The sequence below is a fragment of the Narcine bancroftii genome, chromosome 13 (genome assembly GCF_036971445.1).
Source record: "Narcine bancroftii isolate sNarBan1 chromosome 13, sNarBan1.hap1, whole genome shotgun sequence".
Classification (NCBI taxonomy): domain Eukaryota; kingdom Metazoa; phylum Chordata; class Chondrichthyes; order Torpediniformes; family Narcinidae; genus Narcine; species Narcine bancroftii.
In genome coordinates, this window is record NC_091481.1 from 87,354,043 (window position 1) to 87,381,461 (window position 27,419).

General features: G+C 40.0%; 1 protein-coding gene across 11 annotated transcripts in view; it reads right to left on the reverse strand.

Moving 5' to 3' along the window:
* The window catches only part of LOC138748799 (ryanodine receptor 1-like), a 394,433-nt gene that overhangs the window by 320,254 nt on the left and 46,760 nt on the right, over positions 1–27,419 (reverse strand). For 10 of the 11 annotated variants that reach the window (XM_069909562.1, XM_069909560.1, XM_069909558.1 and 7 more), the window contains 8 exons: positions 26,409–26,521; positions 20,266–20,365; positions 13,718–13,814; positions 8,940–9,014; positions 7,409–7,565; positions 5,961–6,125; positions 1,330–1,451; positions 306–492 (listed from right to left, as the gene is read on the reverse strand). In XM_069909562.1, coding sequence (XP_069765663.1) covers positions 306–492; positions 1,330–1,451; positions 5,961–6,125; positions 7,409–7,565; positions 8,940–9,014; positions 13,718–13,814; positions 20,266–20,365; positions 26,409–26,521 — 1,016 coding nt within the window. Of the gene's footprint in view, positions 1–305; positions 493–1,329; positions 1,452–5,960; positions 6,126–7,408; positions 7,566–8,939; positions 9,015–13,717; positions 13,815–20,265; positions 20,366–25,803; positions 25,884–26,408; positions 26,522–27,419 lie in introns of those variants that run through there. The other variant, XM_069909559.1, reaches the window with a different exon arrangement.

A 27,419-nucleotide genomic window follows, 5' to 3' on the forward strand; every position in this document is an offset into this window, starting at 1 on the left:
AACCAAACCAAAACTAAGATGGCACATAAATACTGTACACAGACACTTTAGACGAGTGATAAAGTGCAAAGAAAATAATACATTCGTTAGCATTCATGTTAATTGTGCATATTAACTTTGATAGTAAAGTGCATTAATGCTGGCTTTACAGATAAAAGAATATTGAGGTTGAAATTACTCTTCTTGAAATCAATGGAAATTAAATTGAGAGGCACAAAATAAGCTGCCAGTTGCTTCTTTTGCACTTATTCTGAAACCAACCAATTACACCCAGAGATTCTTTCGATTCCAAAACGTTATCTTACCTCTTCCTGGAATAAATTCTGTCTGTTTTTGAGTGAACGCAATTTGGTCTGCTTTTCTTCGTGAGCAAGCTCCTCCTCTGGATGTTGGAAGTAGCTGATCAGATCCTGAAGACTCAGCACTATTGTATCAATAGGTAAGGACACTGGAGCTGAAGACTTATTCTTCCCACTTAGCATATCTAGACCTCTTCATTAAGAAAAACAAAGGACATCAATTCCAGAGTCTCTTGCTCTAAACATGCCATAGCCCACTGGGAACCCCAGGAAAATGCACAGCCATTTCTCCATGATGTTGGAGCAGAATTAACCCATTCAGCCCTTTGAGTCTACACTGCCATTCGAATCATGGCTGATGTATTTTTTCTCTCAATGCCATTCTCTTACCTTTTCCCCATAACCTTTGACACCCTTGCTAATCAAGAACCTATCAGTCTCCTCTTTAAATAGACCCCACTTGGCCTCCACAGGGACATTCTTTGATTCTGAGGCTGTGCCCTTTGGTCCTAGGCTCCCCCACTACCCAAAGCATCTCCATTCTCTCCAGCCCTTTCAACATTCAATACGTTTCAATGAAATTTCCCCCCTCATCCTTCTGAGCCCTGGCCCAGACCCATTAAACACTCCTCTTACATTAACCCTGTCATCTGCACGATCACTTTACTAACCTCCTCTGGACCTTCTCCAACACATCATCCCTTAGATATCTACAATTATTTTCACTCTATTTTAAAATAGTAAACATTCCAATCACGAATTCTGCTGACAGAAATGATTAGACATATTTTCTTTTTAAATTTCAGTCATTTATATTGTGATAGAGAAAAGTAGAACAGAAATTAAGAAAGTACACCGATTACTGATGTCAAACAGTGTTATAAAATGGCAGAGAAAAAAAAAATTTAAATCTAACCATCACATTTAAAGAAACTCCCTACTGATCCAGATTGACTGACAGTTGTGTTTTCCAAATGTTCTTACTTTCATTCAAAATTTGGCAGAGGGATAAATAAGGTACAACACCTACTTTATGAACTGGTTGAAAAGACCATTTGTGCTGTAAATCATTCGAGAAGCCTGGGATTCCTCTCGCTGCGAACGTGATAGTGAAAGTGCATCATCCATGTGTCCTTCTTGATGTAGTATAGCCTAAAACAAAGTTGCTTTCAATGATCATTTCCAAATGGACGATGAATATTACAAAAATAGATCATTTTCTGCCTAAATTATGAGACAGGAATTATTACCATTTGCTGGGTACACATAGCTGCTGCTCAAATGCTCACACATGTTCATATTCAGAGAAGCTGAATGTAGACAAGGTCAGGATATTCTCAAGCAGACAATAAAGGAAATATGTGTGAAACATAGAAGTCTGCAGATGCTGTGATTATAGTAAAATAATGCATATATGCTGGAAGAGCTCAGCTGGTCTCACATAGTTGTGTGTTTTAATTTTAAAAATATCCCTATCACATGCAGGTCTGTTTTTTCAAATGATAGACTATCAAAAGTCAATGTAAAAATGGAATAAAAACAGAAAATGGTAGAAATACCACTGAAGTCAGGCAGCATCTGATAGAAATAAATCCTGTTATATATCGGTGAGCTTTAATCACAATTGGCAAAATAAGTAACTGCAGCCTGCTGTGTACATCCAGCATATTCTGGTTTATTTCCATTATCTGTAGTTTGTTTGCTTCTTGTATTCTAGAGTCAGGCGCATTGAAAACTATTTAGAAGTGAAATTATACCATCATGAAATCCATCAAAGTAATTCTGGTTGAAGTCCCATGTAATTGTACCTTTCCCATCATCAAACACACAACCCGTGTCATAAATTCTCACTTACACAACACATGGAATGGAGTTTACTCACTAATTAAACCACTTTTGTTTGATAATTTTCTAGGAATCTGAGAAAATTTGGCATGTCAGATACTCCAAAGTTCTGCAAGTGCACTGTGAAAAGTAGACTAGCTGGATGCATCACAATCTGGTTTGCTAATTCAAGCGCCCAGGAATGCAGATGATGGCAGAAGGAAGCAAAAGTTGCCAAAGGCTCCAACTTCTCATCCATTGGAGACATCGAGGTGAAGCTCAGCCTCAGCCTCAGGAAGGCAGCCAACATCATGAAGGTCCCCATCACCCCTGGGTACAACCTCTTCACACTGCTACCTTTGGGCAGAAGGTACAGAAGCTGGAAAACCTACACCTTCAAGTTCAATAACAGTTTCTTCCCAACAGCTACTAGACTTTCAAACATCCCCTTGGAACTCCGACAGCAGAAAAGGATTGTCTTCACTATTGCAAGCAAGTTATTTTGCATTTGTTCTGTGAATATTATTTATCTTATACATTTATTGCTTTGTTTAATTTAATTAAATTAGATTGATATAATAGTTTTTCTCTACAAATATTTGTTTGGCTGCAGCAAGAAAGAATTTTCCGTAAATTGTCCAATGTATATGACAATAAATTCATTGAAATGAGTACCTCAAGATGACAAGTTCTACATTTATTTTCATTAAAATTTAGACATACAGCACGGTAACAGGCCATTTATAGAAAAGTTGTGCCTTACAGTAAAGAAAATTGGGGAGGGCAAATTATGGCAGACCTAGGAGGAGTGAATTGTAGTAGTGTTATTGGGCTAGAATACAACTGACGTGGCAGTTGTTCAAGAACCAACTAATTCTTTTCTTTGGCTTGGCTTCGTGGACGAAGATTTATGGAGGGGTATGTCCACGTCAGCTGCAGGCTCGTTGGTGACTGACAAGTCCGATGCGGGACAGGCAGACAGGGTTGCAGTGGTTGCAAGGGAAAATTGGTGGGTTGGGTGTTGGGTTTTTCCTCCTTTGTCTTTTGTCAGTGAGGTGGGCTCTGCGGTCTTCTTCAAAGGAGGTTGCTGCCCGCCGAACTGTGAGGCACCAAGATGCACGGTTGGAGGCGAGATCAGCCCACTGGTGGTGGTCAATGGGGGAGGCACCAAGAGATTTCTTTAGGCAGTCCTTGTACCTCTTCTTTGGTGCACCTCTGTCACGGTGGCCAGTGGAGAGCTCACCATATAACACGATCTTGGGAAGGCGATGGTCCTCCATTCTGGAGACATGACCTACCAGGCGCAGTTGGATCTTCAAGAGCGTGGATTCGATGCTGTCGGCCTCTGCCATCTCGAGTACTTCGATGTTAGGGATGAAGTCGCTCCAATGAATGTTGAGGATGGAGCGGAGACAACGCTGGTGGAAGCATTCTAGGAGCCGTAGGTGATGCCGGTAGAGGACCCATGATTCGGAGCCGAACAGGAGTGTGGGTATGACAACAGCTCTGTATACGCTAATCTTTGTGAGGTTTTTCAGTCGGTTGTTTTCCAGACTCTTTTGTGTAGCCTTCCAAAGGCGCTATTTGCCTTGGCGAGTCTGTTGTCTATCTCGTTGTCGATCCTTGCATCAGATGAAATGGTGCAGCCGAGATAGGTAAACTGGTTGACCGTTTTGAGTTTTGTGTGCCCGATGGAGATGTGGGGGGGCTGGTAGTCATGGTGGGGAGCTGGCTGATGGAGGACCTCAGTTTTCTTCAGGCTGACTTCCAGGCCAAACGTGGCAGTTGTTCAAGAACCAACTAATTAAGAATCCAGGAATGACATGTTTCAGTGTGAAGAAAGGACAAGAGAGATCATGAACTGAGGCAAGAAGAGAGACAGAACAAAATTGGCATATACAAGGTTTAGCAAGCTCCTGTCAGAGCCCTTGAGGAACAAAGATTGCAGAAAAGAGCTCAAGCAGGGCATTAGGAAGGCCACCGGATGCTATGAAATGTCCTTGGCGAGCACAATTAAAGAAACTTCCAAGGTATTTTATACTTGAATTAAAAAGAGATTTGTTACAGAGAGTATTGGACCATTCAAGGACAAAGGAGGGAATTTATGCTTGGGGTCAGAAGTTGTTGTTGAGGTACTAAATGCATACCTTGCATCCGTGATCCTACCACCAGACACGTCTTCCCCTCCCCTCTTGCTTTCTACTGTGACTGCATCCTCCAGAACTCCCTCATCCACTTATCCTTCCTACTAATAGCCCCCTTGATGCCTAACTTTGTGACAGCAAAAAAAACAAAAATGCTAACTTGCGCCCACACTTCCTTCCTCACCACCATTCAGGGCCCCAAACAATTCTTGAGAATCTGCAGGGGTCATCTACTGCATCTGGTGCTCCCATTGTGGCCTCCTCTACATCAGAGAGACTGAATGCAGATTAGGAGACAGTTTTGTTGAACAACGACCTTTCAGTGCTAACTATTTTAATGCCACGTACCATTCCTACACCATCCTTTCTATCCACAGACTCATGCATTGCAAGATAGTGGCAACCACTAGGCACTTCTTCCCTTTCCATCTCCACTTTCTGCAAGGACTCCCTCATCCATTCATACCTTCCCACTAATTCCCCTTTCAGGACCAACACCATGACTGCAAGAAATGCTACATATGCCCACACCTCCTTCTTCACCTCCATTTGGGACCTCAAACAGTCTTTCCAAATGACATAACACACCACTATTGAATCTATTGTATTCAGACCTCCCACTGTGGTCGCATCTACATCAGAGAAACTGGACGCAGACTGGGGGGGCATCACTTTTTTGAGTGCCTGTGCTCTGTCCAATCATTTTAATTCCACACACCATTCCCACACTGACATGCCTAACCATGCATTGCCAAACTAAGGCTACCCATAAATTGAAGGAATAACACCTTATATTCAGTCTGTGCACTCTCCAATCAGACGGCCTAATCATCAATCTTCCCCAAGTCTCTCTCTTTTTCTACACCTCTGATGCCTTTCTTGCAGCTCCCCGTCCCCTTTTCTCTCCCATCAGTTAACCCCTCCATCTATCACCTCAGCTTTTTTTCTGATGGATTCCTCCCACCTACATCCATCTATGACTTCTTACCTGTGTTCTTCCACTTGTCCCTTCCACCCTCCTCTCCCCACCTTTTTATTCAGGCATCTGCTTGTCTTTCCTCATACCCTGATGAAGGGCTCAGGCCCGAAATATTAGTTACCCTTTATTTCCTATGCATGCTGCATGAGCTGCTGAGTTTCTCCAGCGCTTTTGTGTATTGCCATCAAGCCAGCGTCTGCAGCCATTCTTAACATCATTATCTTGCATGGCCTAACTTGATATGTACTCCTAAAATCCATCATTTCACATTATCAAAATTAAGTTCCCTGCACCATTTCCCCAACACATCAATACCACCCATCAACGTTATCAAACATTCCACCAATCATCATTCCTCCTGAGGACAGTGTGGTAAATTCCTCCTTCATCCAAATCAGATCAGATCTAGTCGTCACATGCATCCAATCCAAAAAAACTTAGAAAATTGCCATGCTAATTTTCTTTCCAATTTGCTAATTGGCAATGGATCCCACAAGTCGCATCAATTTGGACCAATCTCTCAGGTGGGATTTGTCAAAAGCCTTATGACAGATGGGAAGCAGATAGTGGGCATCCCATTATATTTAAAGCACAAATAGCTTGGTCATTTTTCGGGGCATATTGCTGATGGTTAATTATTAATTTCAATAATGGATAACAATGCTACTGATTCAATTTCAGCTTTAAATTATAGTGAGATGTTGATGTACTTACTTTTCTCTTCAAGGGTCCCAAGCGGACAGTTTTGGTATCAGCTGCTGCATAAGTCAGCCAAAGTCCACTGTTCACATGTTGGACGAAGCACATCGACTCACCATACTTGATTTCAGGAGTTCCCATGCCTTCTACATCCCTTTTATGAGCTGTATCGATTTTATCCTGAAAAAGTACAGATTTTGCCTCAGTCCCGTTCCAATATACTACACATTAAATGATTTGTAAGGTCAAGGCCATTTATTTACTTAAAAGAACATTGTTGTTTTGTGTTCTTGATTATGGCTATTACTTTAGATAATTTCTTTTCTCTATACAAAATTGCAAAATACTTTTCAATTTCAAGTAGTAATAATTAGAGGGATTAAGTGACTTAGAATTATTTTTGAAATAAATGCAAAACAATGGTGAATGAGTTGATAGCATTAAACCCAGTGAAATAGAGGTTGAATGGAGTGGAGAACAACCTGTGGAGAATTTGTCAATTAGATCTAGTTCTATCAGAAGAATTCTATTATAGGTACATGATCCTTTATCCGGACATCTAAAATCTAGAAAGTTTCAAAATCCGGTAAGTGGGGAGAGAGACGCCTGGCGCTTGGGGGAGGCGGCCGGGGGACCGGCAGTACAATTCAGGCGGGCTTTCCGAAATCCGGAAAAATCCGAAATTCGGAACACACTGACCCCCAAGGGTTCCAGATAAAGGATCGTGTACCTGTATTAGCAGATACTCTTTTAACATCTAACTGAAGCAATCATAGAGTCCAAGCTGCTCAAAATTGTATTACCAGGCAGGATAAAATAGTAAGAACCATGAGAGGGGGACCGTCCCACGATGTCAAATAACTAACAAATACTTTTACATACTAATGGACCCAAGATCATTTAATGGCCAGCCATTCTGCCCCAACTGTTGAAGCCCTCTTAACCAGATGGTGTCTGACAAAGGTAGACTAAATAAGTGAAAAGATGGTAGAACAAGTTTGGAATGAAAGGCAAAGGAAAAGGAGCAATGTTCAGCATTAAAAATTAATGGACCAGAATGTACAACACTTGAGTAAGTCGATCAAATAGTTTTAGATTTGATAGTCATCATTTATTCCACCAAGATCCAACTTGTGCTCAATTATCTCAGATAAATTTTAATCATGCTTATCTGTGATCTAATTAAACAGAACCAGGAGCAGTGAGTTTTCATCACAAGCTCTCCTTACCCCCAGTGCTGATGCCATTCCCTTTGGTACTTCTCCCTACTATGAAAGTGTGCAAATGAAATGGAGTTATCTAGACTAAAACACTCTTATTAATGGAGCAGCAAGACAAATATTGTCAACCCATAATCAACTAACTCAAAATCCAGGAATTAATTATAATAATCATCTTATCAAAAAATAAATGGAAGCTTGACATAAATTGAAAAATACTTCCCTTTTCCAATTTTCTCTCACCTTTGAGATTCGGAAACAAAATGAAGTGATTTTGGTGTTTGATTTCTCTTGATCAAATAGTAAAAGCCCTTTTTCTTCATCGAGCCCCAAGTATTTGCCTGTGGTAACGTGACGAATACGGAAAGGCTGACCCCATTTCATGTGACTGCCACTCCAGCTGTCGAGAACAATACCAATCCTTCAGAAATAGATGAAAACTCGCCTCTCCATTAATAAAATTTAAATTTGCTTCTCCTCCCATTCAGCAACCACCTTCTTGCAGTTACATTTTAAGTATAAGTTTATGTAACAAAATACAAAACTTAAAACTGTGTTATTCTGCAGTTTCATTTCTATTACAAGTCACCAGTAGCATATCAGTCATAGATTTACAGTTCTTAATTTGGTAATTCTGTCACGCCCAGAGGAAAAAAAGAATCTCAGGGTTGTATGTGATGTCATGTGTGTACCCCGACAATAAATCTGAAATCTGAAATTAGACATACTCTCGTGATATTCCAAACAGGTACGTATTTTCTACATCTTTCAAATATTTACCTATTCAGTATAAAAATTATGCTAAAAAGCTGTATAATCTGGACTTCAATCATGTCTATTTAACATTGCTAAATATCCACAAGGAAATTACAACACAATGATATAATTGTGCAATAATACAGTAAAATATTCAGTTGAGCTCCACATAACAAAATTCCCTTCAGCTGCCAGTACTCAATGGCTCTTATTAGTCAACTAGCACGAAGTATTATAGAAAATGATAATGTACTTTGGTCCTTAATACTGGGATTTTCATGATAATTTTGAAATTACCAAAAATAATTTATTACATACCCAACTATAAGAATTGGAAGCAGGAGAAGACAAGTGAGTAACTTTGCCCACTCTACCATTCAATTTGATTATGGCAGTTCTTTTAACATTGGTACCATTCTCCATAATGCCCAAAAACATCAATTTTGGTTTTAAATAGACTCAGCAACTGAACCTCCCAACTCTCTTGAGTACAAAATTGTGAAAATTTTCTATTCCCTGGATGAATAGACATCCTTTATTTCGAAATTGCTCGCACCATTTCTTAAAGCCACAACCAGGGAAGTTATCGTCTGATTCTGAAGACTCATGACAATTTATATTTAAATGACATCACCACTCATTCATTGAATCTCTAGCCCTGGTCAACTTAATCATTCCTCACAGAGCACGTCAATAATAAAATTTAATTGGGTGAACCTTCATTGAACACTGTCTTTTGGAAAGGGAGAAATGTGATGTATAATTACATGTAATACTTGTATTTATTTGATATTCATACAAAACATATTCCTGGATAACTTGTATATTTTCTATTGGTTTTAAAAATTAAATTTGGAATACTTGAGTAAAAAGATCATCAAGGCACAGGATATAATATTGATGTTATTAATTAATATGGAGAAAATTAGAAGCAAGAAACTAGTCATTTAAAAATCTAAATTGATATTTTTTCTAAATAATGTAGAATTTAATTCTATTAGCTGGGAGTAATCCCTACCTGATGCGTAATGGCTCCAATCGCCACAAGGATCTGGCATGGCTGCACACTGCCCCACCTTCATAGTGAACAAACCTGCAGGATACAAAAAGGATATTAATTCACTTGGTAATTTGCACAAGTAAAACTGCTAACATGGCAGCTATTTTTCGAAAGGATTTAAAAGTTTTTGGTTGGAATTGCTGAGCAGACTAGTGCTTGAAAATTATTGAATAAATAAGAGAATTGTTACAGCACCAGTATTGTTCAATATACTTTATTTCTCTATTATAGAGTGGGTCTCCAAGCTACCAATGGGTGGTATTGCCGAGAAGGAATTTGGAGAAGGCACTGGTTTTCACTACAAGTTATCGCAGCATTCTTTCTTGCAAAATAGGTTCTGAAGAACGGAGTCTGGGAGAACTTGCACAAGTCAGATTGCCATAATCTGGGGAAATCTCCGTTTTTACAATTATTGATAATGTTACAAAATTTTAACTACTTTCAGTTATGAAAGATTGAACGGTCTGAGTTTATTTACTTTGCAGTAGAAAAGGCTGTGGAGGTACCTAACCTTTCACTCAGTCTGACCCACCTAGAGAATGATGCCTCATGCCAGGCTGTTATTCATTGACTGCAACTCAGCATTCAACACGATCATCCCTCAAAGGCCTGTCCTCAGTGGGACTTCATACCAGTCTCTTCAACTTGATTCTGGGCATCTCAATGAGAGAGCACAGTTAGCCCAGGTTTGTAGCAAAACCTCAGGTGCACCTGAGGGCTGTGCGCTCGGCCTGCTGCTCTTCACCTGAGGGCTGTGCGCTCGGCCTGCTGCTCTTCACCTGAGGGCTGTGCGCTCGGCCTGCTGCTCTTCACCTGAGGGCTGTGCGCTCGGCCTGCTGCTCTTCACCTGAGGGCTGTGCGCTCGGCCTGCTGCTCTTCACCTGAGGGCTGTGCGCTCGGCCTGCTGCTCTTCACCTGAGGGCTGTGCGCTCGGCCTGCTGCTCTTCACCTGAGGGCTGTGCACTCGGCCTGCTGCTCTTCACATGCTGACTCACAAATGCACTTCCACATTCAGTTCTAACACAATCATCGCTTATGGATGATACCACAGTAATTGACCTGATTGGCAACAATAATGATTCAGCATTCAGAGAGAAGGTTGGAAGGGTCATAAAATGGTGTGAGAACACCCTTATTTCCAAGGTGGACAAAACAAAGAAGCTGATTGTGGACTTCAGGAGGACTTCTAGACATCAATGGTTCTGTTGTTGTCCATATGAAGGATGACTTATCCTGGACCCACAACTCCACCTCAGAATTAAATAGGAGTCTGTGCGCCTGCAGAACCACTGAAGGCAAATCCACAGACACTCAACGACTCTGAAGGGCCTCTCTTTCTCTTATTGTTAGGGATGATGGGAAATGCTCATGGTGACTCTGTTTGCATTACAGCACACAAAAGTTAAAGTATATCAAGTATGTTACATTTCTAATGTATTATTACATGATAATAAGAGGAACCTCGAATCCGAGGACATGATCAAGGTGCTCCTGGCTCTCTGAAAGCACAATGTTTACTTGTGTCCATATCCTCGACGCACACCACCTGGTCAGTCGAGAAGGTGCAGCAATTTGGAAAGGAGGCTGAGGAGAGCAAGACTACCTGCCCGCATCTTAACTTTTTACAAGAGCAGAATTGAGTGTATCCTCTCTGGCTCTAGCATTGTGTTGCAGCTGCAAAGCATCTAACCAGAAGTCAATTCAGATGATCATCAAAATGATGATCTTTGGGGTCTCCCTTTCCTGTGTTGATGACATTTGCTGGAAATATTGGTTTAATGAAGCTCATCCAGCACACACTACCTTCGATCCACTACCATCAAGGAGCAAATAAATCAGGACTGCCGTGCTGGGCAAAAGTTTTGTACCGCTGGCAGTGAGATTGATGGACAGCATCCTGTAACTGAGTAAATAGTTCCAAATGTTAAATATATTTATTTTTCATTAATATTTAATGTAGATTTGTGATTATCATGTACTGCGTGTTGTGTATGTGTGGGGTCTGTGGTCTGGAGACAGACTGTTTTGTCAGGTTGTACATATACAGGCAGATGAAAAAAAAATGAGAGGCATAAATCGGGTGGATAGCAACAGAGACATCTAAACCCAACAGACGGGTTTAAAATGAAGAATAGGGGGGCTTCTCAGGATGGTTTTTCCCCCACTCTGAGGGTGGTTACCATGTGAAACACACTTGCTGAATAGATGGTGGAGGCAGGTGGTCATACAGAATTTAAAAAGTACCTGGACTACACTGAATTACCAAGGAGTATTGGGCTATGGGCTAAATTGCTAGTAAATTAGATTAGTTTAGATGAGAAAGTAGTTAGCATAGGCCAGGGGAGTGTAAGGGGCTTTTACTGTGCTGTATGACTACACGACAATGAGATAGACAACAGACTCGCCAAGGCAAATAGCGCCTTTGGAAGACTACACAAAAGAGTCTGGAAAAACAACCAACTGAAAAACCTCACAAAGATAAGCGTATACAGAGCCGTTGTCATACCCACACTCCTGTTCGGCTCCGAATCATGGGTCATCTACCGGCACCACCTACGGCTCCTAGAACGCTTCCACCAGCGTTGTCTCCGCTCCATCCTCAACATCCATTGGAGCGCTTACACCCCTAACGTTGAAGTACTCGAGATGGCAGAGGTCGACAGCATCGAGTCCACGCTGCTGAAGATCCAGCTGCGCTGGATGGGTCACGTCTCCAGAATGGAGGACCATCGCCTTCCCAAGATCCTGTTATATGGCGAGCTCTCCACTGGCCACCGTGACAGAGGTGCACCAAAGAAAAGGTACAAGGACTGCCTAAAGAAATCTCTTGGTGCCTGCCACATTGACCACCGCCAGTGGGCTGATAACGCCTCAAACCGTGCATCTTGGCGCCTCACAGTTTGGCGGGCAGCAACCTCCTTTGAAGAAGACCGCAGAGCCCACCTCACTGACAAAAGGCAAAGGAGGAAAAACCCAACACCCAACCCCAACCAACCAATTTTCCCTTGCAACCGCTGCAATCGTGTCTGCCTGTCCCGCATCGGACTTGTCAGCCACAAACGAGCCTGCAGCTGACGTGGACTTTTTACCCCCTCCATAAATCTTCGTCCGCGAAGCCAAGCCAAAGAAGAATGACTACAGTACAATTAGGCCAAGGGCAGGGGGGGTGTGAACCAGTAATATGGTTCTGCAGGCCTTCACCACCATTCCACTACTGGAAAATGTTACCTGAATTAACAGTTATGACTTCTACTATGCAAGCTCAATTTCACAATAAGCTTAGAAACAAATGTTAAAAAGGCCCTGGAGAACAGTAGGAAAGGAGCTAAACCAGTGGTTCCCAACATGACATCCCAACTCCTGTATTCAATACTCTGATTTATGAAGGCCAACATACCAAAAGCTTTCTTCACCACCTTATCTACACTTTCAGGGAATTATATACCACACTTAAATCCCTTTGTTTTACTGCCCTCCTCAATTGTCTACCATTTAACATTTTTGCTAATTAGTCCTATCACAATGTAACACCTCACAGTTCCCAGTATTAAACTCCATCTGCCATTTTTCAGCCCACTCTTCTAACTGGCCTATATCCCTTTGCAAGCTTTAAAAACCTTCCTCACGGTCCACAATACGACTAATCTCAGTCTAGTCCAATTTACCACCCTATTATCCAGATCATTAATATACATGACAAACAACAATTGACTCACTACAGATCCCCGAGGCACTCCACTAGTATCCGGTCTCCAATTTGACAAACTATTTTCCATCACTACTCTCTGGCATCTCCCATCCAACCATCTTCCTAACTAACCTCTTATGCAGAACCTTGTCAAAAGCCTTACTAAAGTTTATATCGACAACATCCACAGCCTTCTCTTTTACAACCTGCTTAGTAACCTCCTCAAAAAATTCTACAAGATTTGGTAACATGATCTATCACGCACAAAACCAGGTTGACAACTCCGGATCAATCCCTGTCTATCCAAATAATTGTATATTCCGTCTCTAAGAACCCTCTCCATTAATTTATCTAACACTGATGTTAGACCCAGTTTACTTTTAGAATCTTTTTTTAAACAGTGGAACAACATGAGCTATCCTCCGGCACCTCCCCCATGCCTTATTTTTAAATATTTCTGTCAGAGCCCCCACTATTTCAACACTAACCTCCCTCAAAGTCCTAGGGAATATCTTGTCAGGATCTGGAGATTTATCCACCTTGATTCTCTTTAAAAGAGCCAGTACGACCTCCTCATTAATCTGTATATTTTCTATGAGCTCACTCCTAGTTTTCCTTACTTCACCTGACTCGCTATTCCTTTCCTTTGTGAATACTGAAGAAAAAAATCATTTAAAATGTCCCCCATCTCCTGACTCCTCACATAGCCGACTCCTCTAATCCTCAAGGGGGCCCAATTTTATCCCTTTTACTCGTAATGTACCTGTAGAACCCTTTTGGCATTTTTTTTTTAATACCTTGCCTGCCAAAGCAGCCTCATATCTTGCAGGGTACACAAGGTACAGAGTAACTTGAGGTACTTTCATTGCTCAACTCTTCCAGCTCAGAGTCCTCAGAGGAACAGACAGATCTCAGCAATGTGATCCAGTGTCTGTGTAAGTGACACATTCACCAGAAGCTTTAATCATTTGAAACTTTTAAGAAAAATAACCTTTGCAGCTGGAAAAATGTTTCAGAAAGGTTTCTGAATACTAGAGAACGAACTGACCTGCATTGATCTTCGCCCTGATCAGATGATGCTACTGTGAGACATTCATCCATATGGCCATGGAACAGGCGAAGAACGTGGCCTCCAGTTAAGAATCCTGCACATCCAAAAGACAGCATGAATGAACATCAACACATCTCTTGAAATAATTATGACTTCAACAAACCCCTTCAACTTTGAAATGATGGCTCTGAGCACATGCAATAGAAGAGCATAACAGAAAGTGCTGGAGAAACTCAGCAGGTCAAGCAGCGTTCTTTAGTCAAAGATAAAGACCCTGGCTCTGGCTGGAGCCCTTCATCAAGGTGTGAGCAAAAAGCACGCAGATGTCTGAATAAAATTTGGGGGGGGGGTGGTGGGTGGCTAGCAATTCTACCTCCAACTCTGCAATCTCCTGGTCCAACTGGCCGCATGATAATCCTCAATTTTCCTATTCACTTCCACTCAAAGATGTCTGATACCACCCATATTTATCATTCTGACTCCTGATAATCTTTCACATGCCAGTTTAATCTCTTGCATTGCCCCTATCCTCTCTCACAATACAATGCCAGTCTTATCTTCAAATGACACCCCAGCTTCACATAACTCTTGTCAGATTCTGTCTCCATTTCCATAATATCCTCCTGATAGCTGATCTCCCAATTTATGTATGACTGTTTGATTCAAATATCTTATCAGTCCAATATGTGGAGAAAATTATTTTCATCAAGAGCAGTCAAGATCTAACCTTTATTAACTAAATTGATGTAGACATCCACCGACAGAGCTAAATCTATGCAAATCTTATATGTCAGAGCCAATTCTAAATTGTACAGAAAGACAAAAAGATCCATTCGGCATATAATCAAATACACCAAGATATACAATGGTAACAATATACCTGCGTACACAGTTACATTAGCAAATAAAAATAAGAATCACATTTCTTACCTTTTCTTATTCTGTTGGTTACAGTCAATGAAAGCATAGTGAAGTGTTAAAATGTTTTCATTTTCATACTGTGATCATATTTTTGTCATACACTCTTGGCAATTTATTAATCTAGTCAGCGTGGTCTCCAAATTCTCACCTTTCTCACATGAGCAATTCAGCTCCTTGAATATCTCTTTCCAATTTAAAACTCCAAAGTGCCTGTTGCGCTTCTCACAGTATTAATTTGATCATGAGCATTGTTTGAAAGTTGAATAATCAAAACACCTCAATCACATCGCATGATTCTTAGTAGGTAACATTTGAAAAAGTCAATATGTCTATCTTGGTTACAATTACAGGTACGTGCTGCTGAACGTACACGATATGTTGTGATGTGACATGATGAGAACACCATATTACTGTAGACACAGTATAACTTTGATCATCCAAAATCTGATTCTCCAAAATCCTCAATTATCTGAAATTTTTTTCAGAGCCAAACTGACCAGGGACCTTGGACTGCCGGGCACGAGCGGAAATCTTGGTAGGGAGGTGTCAGTGATAGGCAGCAGCCAGCATTTTTTTGGTGAGAATTAAACATTATTTTAATGCTTAAAAAGCCTCAAGGGAAGGCTTGTTTGTTTGTTGTTGCTTAAACACTGTTACAAGTGATTTTCTCTGGCTACTGGGCTGTTTTTTAAAAAATGACCAAGTCTCCAAAAAAAAGTTGATCCAAAATACGCCCGGTCCCGACCATTTTGGATAATCAGAGTTGTACTGAAGCAAAGCCAAATGGAATACTGAACTTTCGCTAAATTAAATTGTTTTTTTTCCAGTTTTTAAACTTTTATGTAAACACTATCACACACCATTTAAGAAAGAGAATCAGGATCATTCACATCACTGTTCTGAACTTCGTCCGTGTTCCACTGGAAGAGTTGATGAATTTGTCACTCTGTAATCCCTGAAGGACCTGGTTGAGACTCTTCTTGGGGACGTGTTGGCTTCTTCAGGAATAATATCTCCAGTGTTGTTTGCCTCATTTGCTTTTCATTTTCTTCATAAATCTCTTTATATGCAGCAAACACTGCATGAGCATCCCTCTCTATCAGTGAAAAGTGTTCAGTGTTTGGGTTCATCTCTTCAGCAAGCTTTTAAGGCCTGCAAAGAATTGGGCTAACCCCTTAACAATACACCTGAGATTGTCTGATCTCGGAAGCTAAGCAGGCTCAGGATGGGTCAGTACTTGGAGGGGAGACCACCAAGGAACACCAGATGCTGTAGGTTTCTGCAAGGGGCACTGGACAAAGCGGCAACTCTCTGTCTCCCTTACGGTTAAAGAATTTCATATATGTTACATTCTAAATGTGGTTCTGCACGTGTTCTTCTTCTCTTTCTGCAGGTTCCTTTCCCCTTGCCTCTTCTTCAGCTCTTTGCTCTTGCTCTAGCTCCAGCAACTCTTCATTTGTTAGTTCCTCAGAAATCACCTCTAGGAGTTCTTCAATTACCTCATCATCTATGTCTAGGTTCAGGTATTGTTTACCATGTCAATTAATCCTTGAAATTTAATGGATTTTCAAATCCATTAAAGCCATACATATTTATTTCATGCACTCTTTGGTCACATCATCCCAGGCCCAGGTTCTTTATGCAGTGGAAAATGTTGTACTCCTTCCAGAAATGAATCAGTGCCTTGCTAGTGTCATCAGTTCCAGCAACAGCCTGAGCAAAGGTCCTCCTCAGGTAGCAGACCTTGAATGCTGCAATAATCCCTTAATCCATCGGCTGAATTAAAGAGGTGGTGTTTGGTGAGAGAACACCACTTTGATGTTAGGGTGGAGGTCACCAATGAAAGTGGGGGGGAGGGGGGGGGGTCCTGGAGCATTGTTTACAAATAGCAAAATCTTGAAAAGTATGTCTTCTTGCAAGCAGTACTTCTTCATTTCACTAGCATAGCAATAGCATAGCAATCAAGAAGGGCATCCTGAAACAGCACTTTTTATTGCTCCTGTAATAAACCAGTAAGGTGTGTTTGTTAATGTTCTTGAAAGCCCTTGGTTTTCACTATGCCAAATTAAAAAATGGCTTTAATTTGTAGCCAGCAACATTGCCTCCTAACGACACTGTCACGGTCTTTAAAACCCTGGCACTGACTTGGCCTCCTTATGGATGAAGATCCTTTCAGGCATTCACTTCCAGAATAAGGAGGGTTTGTCCATATTAACCTCCCTTTACAATTAGTATATTTAAGATTTCAACAAATTCTTCTGCTGTCTTCATGTCAGCATTCACAGACTCACCACTCACTTTCATATTATGCAACGAAAAACATTGTTTGAACCACTTGAACCACCCTGAGCTAGAACTAAACTCGATATTCTACTCTGGTCCTGCTTTTTCGTTAAGCCTCTGGAACAAGCTTTGTGCCTTAGCAGTGATTTTCAACATGCTGAGAGGAACTCGCTTTTGTGTTTGGTCCTCAATCCACGTCATGAGCAATTTTTCCATTTCTGATATAGGTTCCTCTCAAATTTTTGTTAGTTTTCAGTGGAGCCGATACTTTAACTGCACGGAGAACTTTTGTTAAGGATTATCGTGATTGTCGAGTACGACATGCCTAAATCTCGAGCAATAGCATTAACTGTTTTTCCATCTTCATGTTGTTTAATAACCTTTTGTTTCGTTTCCGAATCAATACTTCTCCTTTGCCTCTTGCTGTTGCTACCATTAGCCCTGACTTTGCTGTGTTTGGAAGCCATGATAGATAGAAAGTACAGTACCTACATACATATGGCTTTGTATACAAAAGACATGAGATTCACGTGTTGCATGTGGGAAGTTGTTGAGCATGTCTGGTGATGTCCTGTTTGCCAACTGGGATTTCTGAATTCTATTATAACCTTTTGGGACCACAGACGATGGATATTTAGTCAAACGTTGCCTGAACGGACGTTAAGTATATATCTGTAGTTGCAATAAAGGTAGACAAGAAAATCTGCAAATGCTGTGGCCTCATACAATACACCAAACTGCTCGAGAAACTTAGCAGGACATGCAGCATCCATAGGAAGTAAAAGGCAGTCAACGTTTCAGACTTGAACCCTTTTTCAGGAATGTGGAAAAACAGGTAGACACGTTAATGAGATGGGGGGGGGGAATGGGAATGAAGGAGGAGGGAGGCTCAGTTTTTTGCTCTTCGACCTGCATCCACCTGTTACCTCTTGTCTTTTAGCCATCATGCGACCCCTTTCCCCTTCCTTCCCTCTCCCACCTTTTTATTCAGATGAATTTCTGTTTTTACACATTCCTGCCGTTTAGATTCGTGATTGTTAAACATTTTAAAAAAGACTATAAACATTTATCCCCCCTTGCTTGATCTGCCATTCCATAAGATTACATGATTACTTGTGTTCATAGAGACAGAGTTACACAGCATGGAAACATTCATCCAATTTGTCTGTGCTAACCAAGTTGTCTACCCAAGCTAGACCTATTTTGCCATATCCCTTAAAATCTTTATTGTCCAAGTACCTGTCATCATATTTTTTAAGCCTTGATAATTTTACTCACCTCCACCACTTCTGGCAACTTGTTCCACATACCCACCACCCTCATGCCAAAACATGCTCCAAAAGTCAACTTTAAATCTTTCCCTTCTCATCTTAAACTGATGCTCTCTAGTTTCAGACTCCCTGGCAAAAGACAGACCATTCGCTTTAGCCATGCCTTCATAATTTTTTAAATCTCTAGAGAAGAAAAAAAAATCCTCAATCAGTCTCTCCTTGTAACTCCATCATTCCAGTACCAGTACCATTCTCGTGAACGTTTTTCTACGCTAACCTATCCCTTGATTCCTTTTCCTATTTAAAAATTTATTAGTCTTTGTTGCATGTAGGTCACTGAGCCTTTGTGGCCCTTTGGGGTTGTAAAGTCTAAAAATGCACCATTCTAAGAATATTTTTCGCACCTCTGTCCTTAAAGACCAGCTTCTTACATTAATACCATGACCACTGGTAGTAGGCATCTCAGAAAGAGGAAGATTTAACTCCAGTTATTCCCTGTCAACCCCTGGAAGAATTTTGTATGCTCCAAAATCTCTCATTTTTATACTCAAAACAATTCAATTCCAGTCTAACTTCCTCCTGAATGAGAAACTTACCATCCCAGATTTAAACCGATGAAACTACACTGCACTCTCTTCATTGAAAGTTCAATAATCCATCTCAAATTTTAAATACTTGTTTATATACGTTTATCATTAGTCAAATTACTTAATTGCTTAATCTTTTCAAATTACGTTAACATGCATAGAGCTGGTGTCTGGTCATTTAACGTGGAATCATTAACATTTATCATAATATTATGAGAAGTGTTGAATAGTTTGAACAGATATTTGAAAATAGTTATATCAAAGCTTCAATATGCAATCAGTAATGATCCTAACCACTGTCATGTTTCCCATTATAGTCTTAAAATAAGTGAAATTGAATTGTACAATTCCAGCACTGTAAATTAATTCAACTGGACCCAAGCTAATATTTTTTGATAAACATCTATATTCTTTTTCTGGGTCTGATCATTTCTCCAAGGTAACTGCATCCTGTCTCCAACTCCATGGATAGACAAAAAAATGCAACAATACACTGCATATCTAGTTACAAAGCATTCAGTATTTAATTTTGTTTAAAACCTCATAATTGGCTCAAACTTTAGCTTAAGTTTTTAAAAATATTGAAAGAATATTATTTTTTGTTTTTGACTGTACGATATTACATTTTCCCTCGTCTTTTTAATTACATATCCAGCAAAATGTCTTTGATGTTCTACTATGGATGAGACTAGATTTTAGCATAAAGAACATGAATGGTGTAGCAACTTTGCGCTCAACGTCAGTAAAACTAAGAAGATGATTATGGACTTCAGTAGGAAATCAGGAAAACATGACCTGGTCCTCATTGAGGACTCAGTGGAGAAGGTCAAGAACTTCAAATTTCTGGGTGTCGACATCTCCAAGGATCTGTCCTGGAGCCTCCATGTTGATGCAATCACAAAAAAGACCCACCAGCAGCTATACTTTGTGAGGTGTCTGAGGAGATTCGGTATGTTACCGTAGACTCTTGTAAATTTCTACAGGTGTACCATGGAGAGCATTCTGGCTGGTTGCATCACTGTCTAGTATGGAGCCGCCACTCTCAGGACAAGGATAAACTCCAGAGGGTTGTTAACTCGGACTGTGACATCACAGACCCCAGACTTCACTCCATTGAGGACACCTACATGAGGCAGTGTCTTAAAAAAGCAGCCTCTATCCTCAAAGATCCCCACCATCCAGGCCAGGCCCTCTTCACTCTGCTATCATTGGAAAAAGGTACAGGAGCCTAAAGACGAGCACTGAACAACACAAGGTCGGCTTCTTCCCCACTGCCAATAGATTCCTGAATCATCAATAAAGTAAAGACTCTGCTTTACTTTTCATGCATTGTTTTTTTATAGTTATGTTGTAAGATGGTTTTATGTTTACACTCTGATGCTGCAAAACAATGAATTTAATTTCTTGTTCAGAACAACAAATTCTGATTCTTTTCAGAAAGCTTATTTCTTTAAATTATTACATATTCCAATTCATTACTAACCTTCAGCCAGCTCACAGCCTGAGCAGATAGGATTCATATTCCAAAGAGTTTGCATGAAAGAGGCATCCACTTGCAAATCTCCACTGGCACAAGATAAATGCTATTGAGAAAGGAAGATTTGCAAATAGAATTTGTTAGAATTATGTCTTTCAGGTCTGCACCATGATACTTAATTTGAGGATATAAATATTGTTCTCATTGAGCAATCTTCATGCCTCCCACAATTTCACTACACTGTCTCTATTCTCATTTCTATTACTAAAAAGATAACTGCTTCTAACCCATTACGAGCAGCATAAAGAATTAGGCTGTTACTCTATTCCCTGACAACCCATCCATAATGTTTATCCTTGCTTTTATTGCCTGCAGGGCTGACTAATCCAATATAGTCATCATCTCCCTTTTATTTTATCCTTGTATCAGTGGTGGATCACCAGAGACAATTCTGAGACAGGAGCTACATCATTTGGAAAGGCAAAGACTGATGAGAGACAGCATGGCTTTGTTGCATGCCAAATCATAATTCACAAATTTGACTTCTGGAAGAAGTGACAAGCAGTAATGATGAGACGAGGGCAGTAAACAATGTGAACATAGGCTTTAGCAACACAAAAATGGTGGAAGAACTCAGCAGTTCAGGCAGCTCCCATAGAAGATAATAGACATTCAATGTCTCAGGCCGAAAACCCTTCATCAGGACTGGGAAGAACAAGGCAGAAGCCAGAACAAAAAAGGGTAAGGGGAGGGGGAAGGGAGTGGAGCACGAGCTAGCAAGTGATAGGTAAATGCAAGTGGGAGGAAGAAGAAGTTAGGTGAGCAAAGAATTGATAGCAATGCAAGCTAGGAGTTGATCGGAAGAAGAGGCAGGAGGCTAAGGCAGATGCATTCTGACATGAGAGGATGGGAGATGGAAAGGAAAGGAAGTGGGTAACTAGAGAAAGGAAGGAGTGGGTGGCAGGCCTTCACAAGGCTTTTGACAGGTTCAGAAGATGAGATCACATAGTATCCAGGGCAAGTTGACAAATAGAATACAAAATTTGCTCACTAGAAGGAGTTGGAAGGTGGGAGTGGAGCAGTAACATAAGTAGACAGGGTGGTGAAGAAATCTTTTGGCATACTTGCCTTTGTCAGTCAAGAGCCAGGACATCATATTACAGTATACAAGATGTTAGAGAAACCACAGTTGAAGTATTGTGTGCATTTCTGGTCCCTTATCAAGCTGGGGGAAAAAATGCAGATTTGCAAGAATGTTACCAGAGGACTCGAGTTACAAGGAGAAACTGGATTGCTGGTGCTTTGATCTCCAGGGCAGCCATTCTTAACCTTTTTTTGGCTCTCTTAGAACTTAGTTTCCAACATCTTCCAAGAGGAAATGGCAAAGGTGGGCACAATTACAATGCCTAAAGACAGGAATATGGAGGAATAGAGCCCACAAATAGAGAAATTGTTTGGCTAGCTCAAGTAGACAACTTGGTCAGCATGGATGAGTTCGACTGAAGGGCCTGTTTCTGCATTTTATAACTCAATGACTCCATGAGCACAAGATGAATGATCAATCACGCATAAAGGCCAATCCAACTGCTATCTTAGGCTTGCTGATTTACATTGGCACAGGTTAAGCAACACTTTGGAATTAAAATTATCATTTTCTTTTGGAACCCAGTCTTGTCCCTCCTCTGTGTTATCACTTTTTAAAAAGCCCTCCAAGATACACATGCTATGAGTTGTAGCCTCTTGATTATGCCTGGACTTAAATGTTTCACCTTAACCAAGGAATTTGAGATGCAATTTTGGATTTTGCAGTCTGAGATTTTGAGAATGCCCTTAAAATCAAGTGATGCCGAATGATCTTATTAGGGAATAGATCTGAAACACCCTTATTCAGTTTTATTTGCTGGGGTAATTATGGTATCAGTTGGCCAATGGCCTGGAATAGAAGACAATAAATTTGACTTAACTTGAATCCCCTTCTTAGCCTACAGCATTTCTCTTTCTTCCTGGAAAGAAAGGTTCTTTCAAACCTATTTACTTCACCAAATAATTTTGCATCTGCTCTAATCAGATCAAGAGGAATGACGAGAACAAGGCAGAGGAATAAATGGGATACGGGGAGAGACAGCAAATCTGACATAATTAGCTTGGTGGAAGGAGTTTGGGGTGGCAGTTGAGCATTGTTTTTCAGATTTACGTAGCGTACCACACAAACCTGTGTTTGGGGTCATGCATTTTAATCATTTTGATGATACAAATTTCCAAAATTATATGTATAGTAGACAGTGGTAAAAGGTTACAAGGAGATATAAATCAAATAAAGAAATGGTAGATGGAATTTAACTTGGAAAGTGCAGAATGATGCATGATATACAAAAGAACAGAAAAAACACAAGGAGGAGCAGGTGTAGGCCCATGGAGCCATCTCCATAATAAGATAGCCGATCTAACTGTGGACTCAGCACCATATCCCGAGATTACCAGCATACACAGTTAATGGCAGGACAATGTTATTGCCATAGATCTTGGAGTACAAATATTTCCTTGAATTACAGTTCCCTGAAAATGGTAGACAGATTGGTGAGGAAGGAATATTGAATGCTTGCCTTTACCAGCAGAGGCACTGAATATAGGAGTTGGGATGTTATATTACTGCCATACAAGTATTGGTTCGGTCCATTTGGAGTATCTTGTGATATTCTGACACACGATAGAAAGGATGAAAATAAGATGGAGAGGGTGCAGAGAGAAAAGAAAATCACAAGGATGTTGCCTGGGTTGAAAGAACTGGGTCAGCAAGAGAGATTGGAATAGTCAAAGTCCATTTTCTCTGGATTGTCAGAAATTGAGAAGTCACATGCATGATGGTACTCAAAATTATGAATTAGGATAGCCAGTGGTATAGGTATCTGAAACTAGATGGAATATATTAAAGGTGAGAAGGGAGAAGATTTAAATAAGATCTAAATGGCAAATATTTCTCACAAATTTTAGTCTGTATCTGGAATGAAATGCTGGAGCAGATGGTGGAGGTAGGAACAGAGGCAAAATTTAAGACATCTGGACGGGTACTTGTCAGATTAGTAATAAAGAGGTTTAATGCTCGGCATAGATATAGTGTGTCAAAAAGGCCTGTTGCAATGCTGTACAACTCTCCGACTCAAATGTCAGCTTGCAATACACAAAAGTGCTGGAGAAACTCAACAGGTATCGCAGCATCTATAGATAACTGTTTCGGGCCTGAGCCCTTCGTCAAGGTATGGGCAAAAAAAACAGCCTGGTGCCTGAATAAAATAATGGGGGGGAGGAAGAGGAAGAGAGAAGAGCATAGGCTAACAGGCAAGAGGTCATGCTCAGGTGGATATAGATGGGAGAGTAGAAGAGGGGGGATAGCTCTGAGAGGGAAGTGAGGGGGTGGAGAGCTGTAGGAAATGAGACAGAGGGAGAGAGAAATAGGTTTAATGGAAACTGAAGAAGTCAATGTTAATACCATCTCATTAGAATGTTGTTCATCTAATAATCTGACTGGGAACTCTCCAGTTTATCAAAACTGACAATATATTTTCATTTGCTGATCCATTAGCCAACCTTTTACAAAATTAATGAGAGACAGATATAGCCTATTCATCCCAGCCAATCTATGCCAGCATTCATGCTGGAACCTGTACTTTCTCCTGTCCTATTCCAACTACAGCTACCACCATAACCAATATTTCCCTTCATATTATGTCCAATCTTATTCTGTAAGGTCACAAGTTCCACATTGTCACCCCTCTTAAATAAAGAGATTTCTTAGGAATATCATTCCGGATTTTTTTTTTGCTGACTGCCTGATACTGATGTCTCCAGCTATGCTCTTTTCCACTTGGAAGCATTCTCTCTGTATTCTCATTACTTTAGACCAAGAGATAAAAAGAGTCTATTTCTCTTTTTGATACGTATATCCTTGTATTATCCTTTAAATTAATTATTTATTGCCACATGATAGAGTGAAAAATGATGCTTTGTGTACTATCCAGGCAAGTCAACACAATGAACTGCTGGAGTTTCTCAGCAGGTCGGGCAGCATCTATCGACAGAAATGGTCATTTAACCCTCGGTTAGAACCCTTTATCAAGATGAAAGAATAAAGAGTAATATCAAGTATATGAAGGGGAAAGGAGATGAGGAAGGGCCAAAAGTCCATAGGGCATTGGACTAAAGGTGGGAGAGGCTATGGGTGGGGGAAATTAATAAGAACATCAGTAGGTAAAGAAGAGATGAAAACTGGAATCAAATAGAGATGGGGGTTACCTAAAATGAGAAAAATGGAAGTTCGTGTCATTAGATTGAAAGCTATTCAGGAGAAATAGGATGTGCTCTTCTTAAAATTTACATCGAGTCTCATCCTGACAAGGAATGAGGCAAAAACAGACACATCTGTTTGGGAATGGTGAAGGGTTGGATAAAGGAAGCTCCAGCCTAGATATACCAAGTTCCTCTAGCAGTTCACTGTTCAACATTTCAGCATCTGCAGCTTTTGAGTTTCTTTATATTGAAGTACAATAGAAAGAACCTCAGTTAAAACAATTCAAGGTCTGTGATAAGTTATTGTTTATATTGTTTGAGAGATTAAAAGATTGTTGCTTATTCATGAGAGTCTGTTCAATCATCTGAGAGCACTGGGACATAAAATGGCTTGGAACAGGAAGTGCACATTTTCATACTCATGAACCTTGTGCCCAATGGGAGGAGGGAGAAGATAGTGTGATGGATGGGAACTGGCTGCTTTCCTGAACCAGCGGAAGTGCAGACTGAGTCCGTGGACGACAGACAGGGTGGTTGGCACGACAGCTCTCTCGATTCTTCCTTTCTTGAGCAGAGCCATTCCCATACTGAGAATACTTTTTTTCCAGTGTTTCTTTAAATATTGGTAAGAGACGTTTGGGACATGCCATACTTTCTTGGGTTTCTGAGGAAGTCAAAGCAATGTTGCACTTTCTTGGCCATGGCATCAGTGTGGTTTGTTTAGGACAAACTTTTAGTGGTACTTATGCCTAAAAACAAAGCCTTCTACCATCCCCGCCTCGACACCATGAATACAGGGAGGGGAAACTGCCTGACCCTGCTTCCCAAGGTCAATGATCAGCCCCTGTGTTTTGCTGACATTAGATCACTTCTCTATCTCCTTTCCATACTTGGTCTGATCATTGTTTGAGATCTGGTTCACTACATGTGTAGATTTATAAATATTCCTTATAGCTCCTAATGCATCTGTTTTATTTTTATAATTACAGGTTCAATACTTGTTGTAATATTCAAAGTGGAACTAACCCAGTTTCAGCGCAGGTTCAGAACTTGCCAAATGTTTTAATTCTATCCTTGAAATAAACAATGTTTTTTTTTGGGGTTTTTTTTATATAAACAAAAACCTTCAACACAATTTATAAATGAAAGGTGCATCTGCCACATGAGATCGTTTTGATTTTTCACCCCACCTAGATTCAATCCTTCCAAATAACTGATCTAGTTTGGGGTTAAGTTGAACTTCATTTGCTAATTATTTACCATTTGAAAAGTTTATTAATGCCCTCCCCAGTGTGAGCCAACATCCATAATCTGGTCGAAACAAAAATGCTAGAAATACTGAGCAGGTAGGCTGCATCTCTGTGGATGGGAAACAGAATAAAGACATTATCATGAAAATTTGTGACACACAGAAATAATTTCTATCAATTAAACTACTTTGGAAGTAGGATAAATGAGACACTGGGGAATAGGAATAGACCTTTAGCCTCTTAAAATAGCCTTTCAGTGAGATTGTGGCTGGCCTGTACCTTAACTCCATCCACCCATTTTCTCTACAGTAAAACTTGACATTCTACCCCTCTGGGTACAAGGTTTACACACAATATGCATGATTGATAAATATGATTGATGTTTGGTACCTAACTGCAATTTCATGTTACTTACACAATTCATTGTACTAAATACTGTACATTCAAGCATATTTACCTCAAATTTTTCCAAATAATTCTCATACAAATATTCATAGACCTCAAATTTTCACCACCATATTCACGATTTCCAAATTACATTCAGCACAGAGACATTGTTATTGTTGCCAAAAGGGCATTAGCTTTTGACTTCTGAAAATTTAAAATCATACTCACCAGGTATCTCTCAGAGGAAACACTGACAAGGATGAGATCATCACCAACACGTACTTTCTCACCTTCAGACCTCTGTTTGGAGGCTGGATGAATAGTCCACCAGCAAGCTTCCCCTGTACATATCATATAACAAAGTCTCAGGTTATACAAGATGCTAAACATTGCTCTGAAAAAATGTACTAATAAATTCAACCCATGACAGAAATCCTGACACATCCTTCTCCTTACCTGTGTGTTTCTTCCTGACAAACTCTGATTAAAGATCATTTCCTAATTAATATCCTCTGTGTTTTCTGCGAGAACACATATCCATTATACTTAAGAAAATGCAAACTAAATATTGATTAATGCATTTCCAGATTTTAAAGAAATTTTATATCTCCAAAAATTATAGAACAGAAATCTGCAGCACAGCCTCTTCAACATTGTGCCAACCTATTAATCTACTCTAACAACTGTTTAGAATTTCTCTACTGCATAACTCTCAATGGTTTTCATTTCCATGGACCTATCTAATAATCTCTTCAAAGATGCTATTGCAATGGTTTCCTGCCTGAATTGTATAAATAATTTAAGGATTTATTAATTCCTCCTCTTATGGATGCATTAGAGCAGGTGATCGTGGTATCATTATTGGCAATGTTTGAAATAAGTATTGAATCCTCGGAAATATATTCATTTTAACACAATTAACCCGAGCTAATAATGTAATTGGCAAAATTTCCACTTATTCAAATCCTCACCGATTTCCTTGAGTAATTGAGTACATAATTCAGTTTAGAGATCCTTTAAAACCAGCATTTTGTTAAATGTAATTATAAAATAATTGCAAAAGTTGTTTATTTTTCATCAGAATTGATACATATGGATCAAGCAGGCTTGTGAAAAAAAGAAAATCTGTGCATAATGTAACTAGGTTACTTAACATAATACATTTAGCACAAATGAGGGGAGATTTTAAAATGGCAGTTTTGGAAAGGAATTAGATATATCGAAGATTGCTACATTGGT